Source organism: Oryzias latipes, chromosome 12, assembly GCF_053564925.1.
Source record: "Oryzias latipes strain Hd-rR chromosome 12, Olatipes_Hd-rR_3.1".
NCBI lineage: Eukaryota > Metazoa > Chordata > Actinopteri > Beloniformes > Adrianichthyidae > Oryzias > Oryzias latipes.
The window spans coordinates 28746893-28762150 of NC_136248.1; the positions used below are offsets into that span (position 1 = coordinate 28746893).

Consider the following 15258-nt stretch of genomic DNA (forward strand, 5'->3'; position numbering starts at 1 on the left):
TGTCTACCTTTATCTCAGAATTGATATTGTTGTCATTGATAGACATGCCGTGGTTGTTTGTTGAAAATTTACTTCAATTAAAAAAAAGAAAACTTTTTTTTTTGGGTGCATTCCCTACGGGCGCCACAAGGGCGCACAGGGTTGGTGACCCCTGCTCTAAACGTTGCGTTCCACAGAACGAACACCATTCTGAGGCGCTGCATGACTCTGAAATGGAGCACGTGTACCACATCCTGCAACCACAGGCAACATCTTTGAGAGTAGAAGTCACTTATAACAAAAAAATAAAATGTCACCTGGAAGTGCAAAAATGGAATTTACTTAGTTTGATTGCTTTTGACCAAACTTTGCTTTAAAAAATGGAGGATTAAAGATTTAAACAATGAACATAGAAATGTACATCTGCGTTGTTTCCAATAGAATCCAACTTCATTCATAAAAAGTGCTTCTCGTGCTTTGAGCTGCACTTTACAATAAAAACAAGACGGAGGCACAGAAATTCAAAGTAAAACTACTCTTTGGCACCCTTTGACCGATGCTGTGCTCATCGGTCATCTTTACTTAGTTTTCATTATTTCTACAGTTTGCAATAAAAAAAAGTATCAACATTGACAAAAAGTTTATAAGCTGCGTTTATAAACTTTATTACTTAGTGGCTGGCCAAGGTAAAAATGAACCTTTAAAGTCTAACAGATCTGCTTTTACTTTGCAAATTGGTAAATAAAGAAGTTAATATTTGCCATTATGCTATGGTAAATTATATGTTTTTAGTGTTTTACTGTGAGGAAACTGGATTTTCTAGAAAGGACTGTATTAATAAAAATATTAGGTTGGTTCGTTTCCCTTCAGTTTCCAGCACACAGAAATGAACGAATGAGACTCAGACACAGTTACTTAGCTTCAGTGAAGATTTACTCCGCACAAAACAGCACAGATTTGTACGCAGGGTTACAGACAGAGGAACAGGATCACAAGGTCTGAACAAAGACACTCAGAAAAGGGCTTGGTATATATACCTGGCATTTACATATTCAGAAGATGGTCTGAGGATCTATGGTGTGAAAAACCCACCCACATGCTGTTGCAGGCTGGATACTTGAAGGTCATAAAGCTTCAAGTGTCAGATCTCTCTGATGTTCCCACAGACATTTGCCAGAGCATAAACACCAGAACACACAAAAAGTAAAAAGGGAGGATGAGGAGAAACTGTGAGGACAATAGCTTGGTTGTGCTGTCTTAGGATGCAATATAATTTTGAGATAATACATGCTCAGTGAATTAAGTTTAAACCATTAGTGTAATAAAAGGTCTAGGTAAATGTAATAATAGTAAAAAGGGAGTTTCTAACTATTCTATTTCTAATTATTCCTAACATTTACCTTAATAAAAAAACCCATCATTTTATAATAAAAAAGTGTATCAAAGATCTTTTGAGATTGAGATTAAAACGCTGTTGTTTTTTTGTCCTTACAAAATAAAATATATTGTCGGATTAGTTTTCAAAAGAGTTTCATTTTGAACTTTTGTCAGGAAGAGAATGATTGTAGCGTTCTTCTGAATGTGGCACAGGAAACGGAGACACAAATGCAGAACAGCATAATGGGACAATGGGCTACGTCAAGCGGGAAAAAAAGCAAGAAAGAAAAATAATTGATCATCAGGTCTTTCAAATATCAAGTCACAGGGATGTCAACGGACCCAAAACCCCATTTCTGTGTCTACAATCCCTTCAGAGGTTTTATTGACGTCTGTATTTACAGCACAAACAAGCGTTTACAGAAATTAGTGAAATAGATTTCCTGCCATTCACAGCATTAGAAGGGAAATGTATTATACACTCCATATGAGTGTCACAGATTTTTAGTCTCACTGCATGAATTAACGACACAGATCGTTGTTTTGCCACGTCATAAAAGATTAAATTGTATTTATAAAGCGATGTCTCCTGGATGGAAACCGCTTTTTGTGCTTTAGCACCTGTTAAAGGGCAAAGGAGACAACCGGTGGTGGCATCTGTGGAGCTTTACAAGTCCTGAAGCTCCAATTATTCACTCATCCTTGCAGCCTGTTGTGGTCGTTGCATAAGTAAAAAATAAAGAAATAAATAGATAAAAGGTTACCTGCTTCCTTTTAGACTGTCTGATGGCGACAAAATGAATTTCTCCTTTTGTCTGCAGCAAAAAATGTTTTTCAAACTATTTCAATTCTCTTTTTTTTTTTTTATTCAGGACTTTTGAAAATCTGGAAGATCCGGAGCTTCCTCAGAACTGTAACAGCCATTAAAAATGTTGTTTCCAATATAAAAAAAATCTCCTTACTAACCCAATTTTTTTCTGACAATACTTTGAAATCAACTTCTAAGGTTCTGTAAAACGTTAGAAGTCCGTCGATAACTTTGCTGGGAAACAGCAGAAAATAGTTAAATATAATAATGCTTTTTTTAAATGTCAAAGTCAAACTACATATTTTTCTACATCAAGGGGGAAAAAGTAAAGTAGCAAGCATGGTGTCCGAATTGCTTTTAAAATTCAGGGCACTACATAGTGCCGCACTATATCGTTTTGTAGTAGTTAGGGTGGGAATTCGGACGCAGCCAGTGTCAATATATCCAGATGCGTTTTGCTTCTGGATTATTTTTGTTGAGCTCCATAAGAGATTTGGGCCCCATTCCTTTTTCTTTTTTTTATGGTTTCTCCCGCTGTGATGTTATTGGTGGGGGCCCAAAATTCATTGCTACTGTTGATGAGTTTTGACTGTGTGACAAAGATAAAATCTTCGCCCAGTAAGAAAGAAGAATTGTAAAAAAAACTATCTGCTCCTTGCAGTCCAGGGCCGCTGCGGGACAGAATGAAGCGGAATTGTGGATAAAACCAATTTAAGAACCTAAACAAGTTAGGAAGTTTTGTTCTTTGATTCCAATGCAGAAATTGAATTTTGGATTACACAGAAATGTAAGGGTTTTTTTTAACCTTAATTGATTTGTTTTTCATGTCCTAAAAGGACAAACCATTTTTGCATTTTAACCAGTTTTGCTCTCCAAACTGCCATTTGTGCAAAATAACCAGCACTTATGGTCAGCGCTTTGAAATACTTCAACCAAGTACTATATAAATAAGACACTTAATTAAATATATTTATAATTCTGTTATTCAAACAGCACAGGCACTCTGCAAGTTTTTTCTTATTATTTTAATGGAAGTTGAGAAAAACCATCATTTTTTTTTCTTTTCATGTTGAATGTATATTTGTTTCATTTCCAGTCATCCTGTTCATCACAGGAGAAGCTGCACCAGCTGCCCTTCCAGCCCACCCCCGATGAGCTCCACTTCCTCTCCAAGCATTTCTGCACCGAGAGCATCTCAGGGGAGGAATGCCGCCGAGCGACGGCCATGCGACCTCGCTCCCGCAGCCTCAGGTAGCCCGCCGCTCCTCCTCCCACGCCTCCTCCACGCCTTTCACGCTGACCTGCGTCTGATGTGCGTTTCAGCCCTGGAAGATCTCCGTCCTGCTACGACCACGAGATCATCATGATGAATCACGTCTACAAGGAGCGGTTCCCCAAGGTCGGCTCTCCTGGTGGCGCCTGGTGACTTTAGGAAACTTTGGTTTCACCCGAACTTGTCCTGTGACTTCAGGCCACGGCTCAGATGGAGGAGAAGATTCAGGAGATCATCCGCAGCAACTCCCCAGAGAGCGTCCCGCCTCTGGCGGACGGTGTGCTCGGCTTCGCCCACCATCAGATCATCGAACTGGCCCGCGACTGTCTGGAAAAGAGTCGGTTCGGACACATCACGTCCAGCTACTTCTGTGAGCTCACAGACAAGCTGGAGAGGCTCGTTCAAGAGGTGAGCGCATCGCATTTATGGTGTTCACTCGCCTTTACAGCTGGAGTCTTGTGTTCTTTCCATCAATAGTCCAATCGTATGCCAACGCTTGATTGATCCTCTGGTCTGGTAACGCAAATCCTCAGAATAAGGAAAAATAATCATGGAATATACAGATTTGATTTCTTCTGCCGTTTAAAACCTCCTCCACCGTGTTTTCTCTTCAGTCCACAGAGAGGTCAGAAAGCGAGGAGGTGAACTTCATCAAAGAGCTGGTGAAGAAGATCCTCATCGTGATAGCTCGACCCGCTCGGCTGCTGGAGTGTTTGGTACGTTTTGTTTTACTGAACTAGTGTCTCCAAGAAAGTACTCCTAATTTATTTTTACATGAATTTAATATAGTTTTCTGATTCCCTTGCTTTATTCTCATCGTCCTACACTTTCATCATAAGTTTAGTCTTATTGTATTTAAGCATTTGGTTCTGCTGTTTATGACATTTAAGGCTGAAGTGGCAACAATCTGTATATAATAAGACCAGACATTAAATGGAATACTGAAGCGTTTGTGTCGTTCAAGTACTCCAAAACAGGTAGTGATGTTTGTTTTTACTCAAATCTGTTTAGTACATATAAAATAGAAAAGAAGAAATTCCCAGTACTGGTCATTAGGGTTTTTTTAACAGTTTGATTCATTCTAGTCTAACTGTACTTTGAATCGGTGCTTGATTTGTGTGTTTTAAGGAGTTTGACCCGGAGGAGTTTTACCACCTCCTGGAGGCAGCTGAAGGACACGCCAAAGAGGGCCAGGGCATCAAGACGGACATCCCTCGGTACATCATCAGTCAGCTGGGGCTCACCAGAGACCCCCTGGAAGGTACACCACCATCATCATTATCATCCTCATCATCATCATCGTGGATGCTGATGAGAGGTTTGGAACATCTGTCAGTGAAGGAATAATAGAAATGGGTTAGTAGCAAGACACTGTTGACTAAAGTCCTGATCTCAACAGATTGTCTGTTTAATGACCTTCTGTCTGCAGATTTAGAAAAGCAGCAACATTCATTACGAGTAATTAGAAAAGAATGGCGTCCCAGCAGACTGAACATACCCGTGCTGGCTGGCCGGCCGTCAGCCTGTTTCTCCTGCGCTTTGTTTGCTTGGAGCAAACCCCTAAGGAGCGACAGATGTTAAACAGCAGCAGACGTGCAAACAGGCCCTTTGGGGACCCCGCACAAGAAACTGGGCTCGTGACAGAACCCTAAAATGCAAGGTGGTTTTTAACAAGCACTTGTTCTGGAGCGCTGGTTTTCAGGAATTAGCCAGATTCGCTTTTTCGCTTCATTTATCCTCTGGTCGTGTTTTGCCTCAAGGCCAAATCTCGGGTCTGCTGTTTTTGTGTTGAAGCTTCAGAATAGAAAACGGTGAACTCTTAGCATTAGGATAAACTGTTTTTCTTCTTTTTTTAATTCAGAAATCGCCCAGCTGACCAGCTGTGACAGCGGTATCGCAGAAACCCCAGAGACAGATGATTCTGTAAGCGCTCAGACTTGTTTGCTTATTGATTTAAGTCTCTCTTGCATTACTTTTTGATTAGTTTTGTGTCTGTCGTCAGTCTCAGAGCATCGGCACCGCGCTGCGATCCCGAAGGAAACCCTGTGAGCTCGACTTTGAGATGATAAAGCTCATCAGCAACGGAGCCTATGGGTCAGAACTTTATATGACATATTGGTCTGATAGCAGACGAAAAGACAAAGAGCGGTCGAGCCATCTTTTATCCTCCTCTTTGTTCCACAGAGCTGTTTATTTAGTTCGACACAAGGAAACCAAGCAGCGATTTGCCATGAAGAAGATCAACAAGCAGAATCTGATGCTGAGGAATCAAATACAGCAGGCCTTCGTGGAGAGGGACATCCTCACCTTCGCCGAGAACCCCTTTGTTGTGTCCATGTATTGCTCATTTGAGACGCGCCGGCACCTGTGCATGGTGATGGAGTACGTTGAAGGTCTGTCTGAGTGCACAGAGCAGCAGAACGTCTCTGGGATCTTCTGCATTTGCTTCATGTTTTCATGGTTCTTTGCAGGGGGAGACTGTGCCACCCTGCTGAAGAACATGGGTCCGCTGCCCGTGGACATGGCCCGCATGTACTTTGCAGAAACCGTCTTGGCTTTGGAGTATCTCCACAACTACGGCATCGTCCACAGAGATCTCAAACCTGACAAGTGAGGAAGGAGTCATCTTTGACATCATCATTTACACATTTGATGGACTTTTTTGCAGTTTTAACGGGGTTGAAGGCCGGTGGAGACTTAAAAAAGATCCGCCCTCACTGACTTACCAACTGCTACACCCCTTACTCTCCTTCCCTGCCCCTGCCACCCAGGTCAGAGCTGCACATGTCAGTTCTGTGGCTTTTTTCAAAATGTGAGCTTTCTGTTGGTTTCAACTCCATAGCAACCATTTTATTTTTTGGTCGCCTGGGGCTGACGAACAGATCTATGTCCCTTTTAGAAGAATCAGCAAAAGTATTTTTTTTTATTTCCTTAGCAACTAAGGGTTTTTTGTAAACTACGCCCATATTTTATATTATGTTCATATCATATGTCATATCATTTCGTTCAGCCTGAGCCAATTTTTTCACAATATTCTGGTAAAAGAAAATATGCGGGCAACAAGGAAACGCCACTTTAGCGAGCTCGCCACACTAACGCCATTTTAAAATCTACAACTTCTAAATCCAACTTTTTTTCCCTTAACGAATACACTCGTTAAGGGGAGTTTAAATCTGTAGCTGATTCTAAATGGACTCTAAAGCTGAAGATCTTTTCTGCCCTCCCTGCAGTCTTCTGGTGACCTCGATGGGGCACATCAAGCTGACAGATTTTGGTCTCTCCAAAGTGGGGCTGATGAACATGACCACCAACCTGTACGAAGGTCACATTGAGAAAGACGCCCGAGAGTTCTCCGACAAGCAGGTCAGTGCTGAAAGGGGATGGTTATTTTGCTGATTTTTATTTTTTCTTCAAAACTCTTCGTGTTTTGAGGATTTTTTTCCTGCTCTGTGCAGGTTTGTGGAACCCCGGAGTACATCGCTCCTGAGGTCATTCTGAGACAAGGCTACGGGAAGCCGGTGGACTGGTGGGCCATGGGAATAATCCTCTACGAGTTCCTCGTCGGCTGTGTGCCTTTTTTTGGAGACACTCCAGAGGAGCTGTTTGGACAAGTTATCAGCGGTCAGTTTTCCTTCTGTCCACAGTTTTTCACTCTGTTGTCGAATACTCTAGCATGCCGATCGCAGACACATAATCTCTGAAATACCTTTGGATTCTGCACAAGAAATTGATACCTAAATGACCAGAGTATACTCTACCCATCTCAAAGTACAAGCAAAGTCCCGCCAATACAACAAAAGTAAGTATTTAAGCTGAAACAAAATCAAAAACGTCCTAAAACGAAATTGGCCTAAGCTTTTATAGGGTATAATTAATAGTGTGTATGAAAACGGAGATGATGATTAATTTTTTATATTTACAAAAATACATTTTACTCTCGTCTAAGATGCATCGCCAATCCTGGCTACTACAACATATAGTCATTTATTTATTTTTTTATACTTTTTGCAAATTCAACTATTTTTTTTTCTTTTCCCCATAAGACTTTTGAGGCTTTAACATTTCTACTTTTATTTAGAAACTATTCATAAACCCTCAGCCATAACTTTCTTCTTATTGAATGCTTTTGTGTGGCCCTAAAAACAGAACCATTGTATTGTAAAAAATAAAAAAAAGAGTAAATATAACATTTAGAGTATGAAATTTCATAAGAACGATTAGATTTAGCTGAAAGCCCCGTTTTCCCGCAGTCACCTTGATGCTGCGAGCTCAAATTGTGGTTTGAAAACCAGCTGGGACTGGATTATGCAGAACCGAACCAGCGGGATTGCTTGTAGATCCAGCCCGGCTCATCTGAAACCAGCCTTCTGCGGGCCGATCTGTTTCTGCAAACCAGAGCAGATCCAACAGATTTCTCTGCTGATTCAAGCTCTGAAAGTCAAGGTTCTTATTTTTTATGATTATCTTAATTCTCAAACTTCTTTGCATTCTTGGATCAAAACCCTGCTGCTCCTGCCGTGGAGACGACTTTAAAGTTTCTCTGCATCTGCTGTTCAGCTGCTGTCGTGTGCACATCAGCACAAATCCCCAAACCTCATTGAGATGTGGATGTATGGTTTGCATGGCGACCACATGGGTTTCTCTCTTCACCGCTTAGATTTCCCAGAAGGCCTTTAGACAAACAGATGGCGTCGAGCGTGTTTAGCTCTCTGAGCTCCATAAGTGACGTTTTTTAAAGTCGCGGAGATGTTGCTGACAGCACTGAGGGAATCGTCTCCCTGAAGGAGTCATCAGCTCTGATGCCTGTACAGGAGGAGTTTCTGGATGAAAGCGTCTGCATGCGACGCAGGAAAGAACGGCACGTCAGCAAATATTGGTTTTATTCTCAATCAAACGGCTGACATTGAATAATTAAAAGACCCAAACACTTAATGAACACCACAAAGGCACACATGCATAGTTATAGCTTGAAGCTAAATGTAGTTAAAGTGGAGGGCAACTGTTCCTTTTCTCCTTTTAGATCCACAAAACCGTTTCTCATCTGTATTCCCTGTTGTGGTCACTGGATTGCTGGAGCCTATCCCAGCTACACCCTGGACACTTCACCTGTCAATCACAGGACTGCTCACAGACAGACAGCCCCTCATCCAGAACTAAGGGACAATTTAGAATCATCGATTTGCCTGTGAAGCATGTTTTTGGACTGTGGGAGGAAATCTCAGTGGCTGGAGAAGACCCACACAGGTGTAACTCGACCCAGAAAAGACCAAGCTGGGATCTGAACCAGGGCCTTCTCTCTGTGAGAAGGGATGGGTACCAGTTGGGTTTTACCCGGTGCCAAAATGGTACTTTTGAAACGGTTCTGGTTCTTAAACAGCACTTGAACCAGTGCTTCATAAATGAAAAAAAAAGGCCATGTTCATGCCAAGCATGTAACTCGCGTTCTCGAATGCGCTTGAAAGGGCGCATCCTTCACCTGCAGTTGGAAGAGGTTTGGTGCGAAATGTCTTGCAAATCTTTCAAATCTTGCTCCAGACTTTTTTCCCCTCACCGCTCTGTTCTGATATATCAGAAGACTTGATTATTAATTGTGCTATAGGATAGGTGTCTATAACTCCGACTGGAGTTATAGACACCTATCCTATAGCACAATTATTAATTTCTCCTCCATGATCAATTTTCAAACGGTTGGCATTACCATGACTTAAGAGACGCCACCCATACATCACTACCAAATCCAAGTCCCTGATTGGTCAGAGTTAAACCTGGTTTGACTTTCAATGCGTGTTCGTACATGGAGCCCGAATACGCTTGTAGAAACATGAGTAGCGATGCGTGAACGCGAGTGTTTTGAACGTGGAAGCCCGAAACGCGCATTTACAAAGACTTTTACTTGGAAGTAGCAGTTGTTAAAGTAGCACTTACTTATTATTATTGTCATTATTATTATTAATATTATTGTTATTATTATTATTATTACTCGAAGGCGGTATGACGAAGCATTGTCAGGGGGTGCAGGGAAAAATCGATCTGGTGATATATCGCCTATATGTATCGCGATGCTTGTATACTTGTATCACGATACATATAGGCGATATCAAATGTAGACAACATTTTTTTAGTTATTTAAGCTGCAGTGCAGACTGTCATGTAAATAAAGCATCTTAGCCACATGAACGCGCTCTTCTTCACCCTGTCACGCTGCTGGGGTTTTTTTTTCCCCCGTCAAAGCACCCTTCATGTTTGTTTGTTTTTCTTATACTTAAAAAATCTGTTGTTGTGTAAATCCGAATGTTTCCTTTAAGAACTAACATTTACCAAAAGAAAATCACTATAAATGAGTAAAGAGACACAGTTGCAGTGCTAAATGTTACCATTAAATAAAATAAATTATACCATTTTACTACAATGAAAGAGGTAATAACATTCAGGTGGAGTTTTTTTCTTTCGTACTCTTTTAAAAAAAGAATGGTAAAAAATTGTCCTGGTACATTATGTAACGCACATGATCGCGTACATTACACACATCTACTGTATTTGCAGCCTAACTTTTGCTCACTTCAGTTTTTTGACTGAAATCCACTTACGTCACCTTTACTTACTTTTACACGTATACGTATTTACTACTACCTGTCACCAGCAGCATGCCTGTAGAAAATATGTTCGGTCTACAACCTTAATATTCCCCGACACACACAGACACACACACACAGGTTTGCCCATTTTTTCGCCTGCAGACGGCCTGATTCCACTCACAAGGGCAGTTGTGACCAAAGCAAAACATGTCTGTTATAGCTGGAAGATTAAAAGCAACTTTTTTAGCAACAAAAATGGAAACATTTTGTGTAATTTATGGTGATGACTCCCCACACGGGATGCCAACATAAAGCCTTTGCAGGTTAAAGCGAGCGTTTCTAATGGATGGATGTTTTCTAGTCGGACACGATGAACGTCGCTCTGAAAGCCATCAAGCTGCCAGCTCCCATTATTGCAGCCTGGCTAACTTTCACGCTGCACTTGTTCAATCGTTTTTTGGAACGTCCAAAGGTTTTTCTGTGTTTTTTGTGTTGGTTTTTTGAGCTGTCACGTGTGTGTGCACATTTATTGAGTCTAAAACACGAGTCATTGATTATAATTGAACTATTAGTTTCATTGATAACGTTTCACCCTTTCTGATGCGCATTAACATTAAATTAATTTTTTTTTTTTTTTGTCAAGATTTGATTGAAGATAATCTAAATATACAATGACTATTTAATCATTATTATAAAGCAATAAATATTTAGATTTGTAAATTGTTTTTTTGTGTTTGTAGTTTCAATTAATGCTTATAAAGACCCAACTTTTCTTTTCTTTTTTTATACATTTTTTTTCTGGGGTTTAGATGAAGATCTGAATCATCATTATTTTACGTTTTTTGAGAAAATGATCTCCTATTTTCCCTAAAAAAACTCAAAGCGATGTGTGTCTTGTTTATTTGTTTATTTTTCTTTTCTAGATGAGATCAACTGGCCTGAAGGGGAGGAAGCGCCCCCTCTGGACGCTCAGGAGCTAGTCACCTTGCTGCTCAGGCAGAACCCTCTGGAAAGGCTGGGCACAGGTGAGAGCCCAGGTCGCTCCATAGAGGATCGTCCTACTGACCTCCGCACTCGGATCGATATTCCAGCTCCAGCATGAATCCGATTCCACGCACGAGTGTGTAAAGTGACCTGGAGCTGGGGACGCCGTCGGTCCGTGACGCCACGCCACAAATGTTATTCTGTCCCGCAGCACTCCTGGACTGAAGGACCAGATTGTTGGGACACTTTTTCTTTCTTCTATTGGAGGAATTTCAGGCATAGTGGACGACCCCCCCCCCCCCCTCCCCAAACAAATAAAGATGACATCATCATCAGTGGGAGCAGGGCCACAAATGTCTTACGGGACTCGAGCAAATATTTCAGCATCCACTAATGAAACCACAACAGAAACTAGAGGATATCAAAAGGAAGTTTTAAAATTCTGGGATGGCCACAGGACCTACGACTTGGTGGCCATTTTGTGGCCAAGTGGGAAATTTGGCAGTTTTCTCATTTTTACACGATATGGGGGAGAAAAAAAACTTGTGTTCAAGCAATTTTCACAAAGTTAAACACACAGGTCATCAGGATAACCCTAACCGAACTTTTGTTGACCTTTGACCTTGAGAAGAGACCATTGACCTACTACAAATTTAAACTCCTCATATAAAGAGATTTTGATCTATCGGCTCCCAACTCCCCAACCATGATTTTGGGGGGGAAAAAATTGATTTTGAATAGTGTTAGCATGGCGAGCTCGCAAAAGTGGCGTTTCCCTGTTCGTACATTTTTTTTACTGTAATACTTTAAGGCAGGGGTCGGGAACCTTTTTGGCCAAGAGAGCCATAAATGCCACATATTTTGAAATGTAATTTCGAAAGAGCCATACAATAATTTAGTGTCCCTTCCCCACACTGAGGCACGGAGACTTAACCTCTTTTAAAGTTCTTTATTCCGATTACTGCAGACCGCAACAAACGCCGTTCAATTAATTCAGCAACTCCTGAATCTCTCCCGCCGACACGAGAGCGCTTCTCCCAACTTTATATCCCCCTGCTACCGCTGCAGCCCTCCCATTTCCCTTATTCGGCCCATAGCTGAACCCCATTGGTCCAAACTACCTAACAACAGGCTGAGCGACAGAACTGAGAGCCAATCAGATCTCTGCTTGATCGATGCGTTCCATGAACTCCAGAACTTTTAACGCGGCCCAACAGCCATCCAACTCAGTCCGCGACAATTTGTTTAAAACTAAATATATAAATGAATGTGTGCATTTGATTTAATTTCAACATTTTTAAAGTACAATAAGTCTGTGGATTCTTTTTAATAACATTGTTATTCTGTTGCTAATAAATGATGAGTATTTCTCGTGGTAGTTTTGCTGATGGTCTAGTCTGGTTGATCCGTGGTGAGTTTCTGCTTCATGCAGGCGTTGAGACTTTAAACGTCATCGTAGGTCTGAATGTTCTGTAGATGTGACAAAGACTGCTCACATGCAGACGGGGAGCCAAACACACACTCACACGCCGCAGTGGGTGACGGGCAGCGGGTTTTACGTTTTTACAATCCCTGCGCGATTCACCTGCTGTCCCCACAACCCCTCACCCCCACCCTCTGCTTTCTCCCTCACACATCCCGTCCCCGCATCTGCGCGCTCTTTCTCAGAGACGGGAGCGCGTAGTTTTATGCACGTCAATTCACAGGTTTCCAGCTGGTACAAACTCTGTGAAATAATAAATAATAGTAACTGATAGCGCTGGCGCAGATTTCTCTCTCTAAGCACCGCTACTACTGCGCGCCTCTAGCATCGCATCGCGCCCGAGAAGGACTGGACTAATGATAAAAAAAAAAGTATAATTAAAGATTTGTCTGCGAGCCACATGTGACCATCAAAAGAGCCATATATGGCTCGCGAGCCATAGGTTCCCGACCCCTGCTTTAAGGTATAACTGTGAAAAATGAACACGAGTCATTGGATGAAGCGTAACAGAACAATATGACATAGGACATGGAAGTATTTGGATTGTGGGCGTAGTTAACAAAAAACCTGCGTTGCTAAGGAAACTTTTGCAGATTATTTTTAAAACTGTGCAGTTGTTCGTCCCCCTTAGGTGACCAACAAATAATATGGTTGCTATGGAGATATTACCAACAGAAAAGAAGCCATTAAACTCCCCACGAGTTTGTCAAAAGCAGCTCCGGATACCTGGAACTGTTTCTCTGCCTGCAGGTGGCGCTGCGGAAGTGAAGCAGCATCAGTTCTTCCACCACCTGGACTGGAACGGCCTGCTGAGGCAGAAGGCTGAGTTCATTCCCCAGCTGGAGTCTGAGGATGACACCAGCTACTTCGACAGTAAGTTTTTTTGTCTTTGATCGTGGTCTTAATACCAAACTCGTGCAGTTCCACTAAATACAAAAACAGATTCAAACAATAAGGTCAAACACAGCTCAGCTTGATAAACATCATTCCAGACTTTAAAGAGTTTAAAATCTGACTCCCTCCCCCTTTAGCTCGCTCTGAGAGGTACCACCACCTGGAAACGGAGGAGGACGACACAAACGATGAGGACTTCAGCGTGGACCTGCGGCAGTTCTCCTCCTGCTCCCACAGATTCTCCAAGGTTGGTCACCATCGGGCAGCCGAACAGCCCCCTCCCTCAGTGTGTAGGCCGGAGAAGAGTTTCTAACTGGGAGGATCCCTGTCAGGTTTACAGCAGCCTGGATTTGTCCCGGGGGCATCTGGAGGAGAAGGGGGAGGCGGAGGAGAAGAAGAGCGAGAGCCCTCTGACGGTGGACTCCCTCAGCTGGACGCCAGACTTTGCGGACGTGTAAGACCCCCCCCGCCCACCAGCTGTGATGAGTTTTTGAAAGCCCTGCTGGCCCCCTTTGGCTCACCAATGGCGTTTTGTCCTTGAACCAGGCCGTCGCTGTCCCACTCGACCGACTCAGACGGCCTGAACCACGGCCCCCGATCCAGTCTGCTGCCAAAGTTTGCCATTTCCGCCGAGAGCGAAGGGGACGACACCTCAGGGCTCGGGGACCCCAGCAAGGCCTCCTTCTCCATGGGGGAGCTGCTTCAGGACGAGGCCGACGCCACCACGCCCGGCAGCAGCCACAGCGGCGCCACGCTGTCAGGTCAGAGGTCATCCCAGAACTCCAGGGGGCGGGATCTTAAAGTCGCAGTTTCTCTTGGTGTTTTATTTTTGTTTTTATTCGAAGAGCAAAAAGGTTAATGAAGCTGAAATAGTTTGACCTTATTGTGATCTGAAGATTTAGATTTTTTTTGTCCACTAGAACTTGAACTAACATCTGTTTCATTACTATTGGCAGCTGAAATGATGTAAAATCCAAACAAATTAGAATTTTCCTTTAGGTTTTAGTGAGACAGAATGCTGTTTTTTTGTCTCACCATCAATCATTAACTCAGAAACCCTTATTCCTTCAAAAAGATCTTTTCTTTAATTGTTTTCAAGGTTTATAAATTTAATCCGAATTCCCAGAAGGATCGTGTTTGTTAATCCCATCCTCGCTCATAAATGGACCTTTTATTCCAAAGGTCCTGCAATGATTGGACTTTCCGGTTGGTTTTTCTGGTGTCACTTAGACCCAAACATGCACATAAAAGTGGTGTGAAATATGGTTTCTTTCCTGGTTTTCTGACTGAAAGGCAAACCTGCCTCATACTCGCACTAGCAAAGCATTTTCTCCCACTTTTTTTTCCCCCTTCTTGTGTTTCTAAATAAAATTGTTGCACGAATTTGTGCAGCAGAATTTATTTTGAAACTATATATTTTTTTGATTTCTCTTAACAAAAAAGTTTAAAATAATAAACTATAATTATTTTTAAATTCTGCAATAGATATATACATTTCTACCTTTTTTACTTAAAAGAATTATCCTTTTTATTTCCCCCTAAAATGCTTCGGTTTCCTGCAGGAAGTTTCTCTGAACATCTGGATCAGCTGACGCCCAGAGGTGAGGACGCCGTGAGCCCCGACAGCACGAGTCCCGCCTCCACAGATCAGCCTCCACATGCGGAGAGCGCGGCAGCGGAGAAACCGTCATCTGTGGCGAAGCTCCCCAAGTCTGTGTCCACTGGGGCTCTGTCTCTGATGATCCCTGCAGGTGAGAAGATCTCCAACCTACCATCACTTAAATGAATGAAACGGGAAGAGCAGCTCAACTAAAAGCCCTCAAAATGAGAGTTAGGATTATCTTTAGACATGTGCATGCCCCCACCCACAAGAGTTTGGACTCCA

The 15258-nt window shown here is 42.3% G+C and overlaps 1 protein-coding gene across 24 annotated transcripts in view; it reads left to right on the top strand.

Moving 5' to 3' along the window:
• mast4 (microtubule associated serine/threonine kinase family member 4) overlaps window positions 1-15258 on the top strand; it is a 133289-nt gene that overhangs the window by 108040 nt on the left and 9991 nt on the right. For 18 of the 24 annotated variants that reach the window (XM_078955989.1, XM_078955993.1, XM_078955994.1 and 15 more), the window contains 17 exons: window positions 3261-3415; window positions 3488-3563; window positions 3636-3845; window positions 4052-4153; window positions 4566-4698; window positions 5299-5360; window positions 5422-5531; window positions 5622-5830; window positions 5909-6047; window positions 6668-6800; window positions 6893-7058; window positions 10936-11037; window positions 13230-13352; window positions 13511-13620; window positions 13706-13827; window positions 13920-14134; window positions 14936-15124. In XM_078955989.1, the coding sequence (XP_078812115.1) occupies window positions 3261-3415; window positions 3488-3563; window positions 3636-3845; window positions 4052-4153; window positions 4566-4698; window positions 5299-5360; window positions 5422-5531; window positions 5622-5830; window positions 5909-6047; window positions 6668-6800; window positions 6893-7058; window positions 10936-11037; window positions 13230-13352; window positions 13511-13620; window positions 13706-13827; window positions 13920-14134; window positions 14936-15124 (2356 nt within the window). The remainder of the gene's footprint in view (window positions 1-3260; window positions 3416-3487; window positions 3564-3635; window positions 3846-4051; window positions 4154-4565; window positions 4699-5298; window positions 5361-5421; window positions 5532-5621; window positions 5831-5908; window positions 6048-6667; window positions 6801-6892; window positions 7059-10935; window positions 11038-13229; window positions 13353-13510; window positions 13621-13705; window positions 13828-13919; window positions 14135-14935; window positions 15125-15258) is intronic. The other 6 variants (XM_078955990.1, XM_023960992.2, XM_078956007.1 and 3 more) reach the window with 2 other exon arrangements.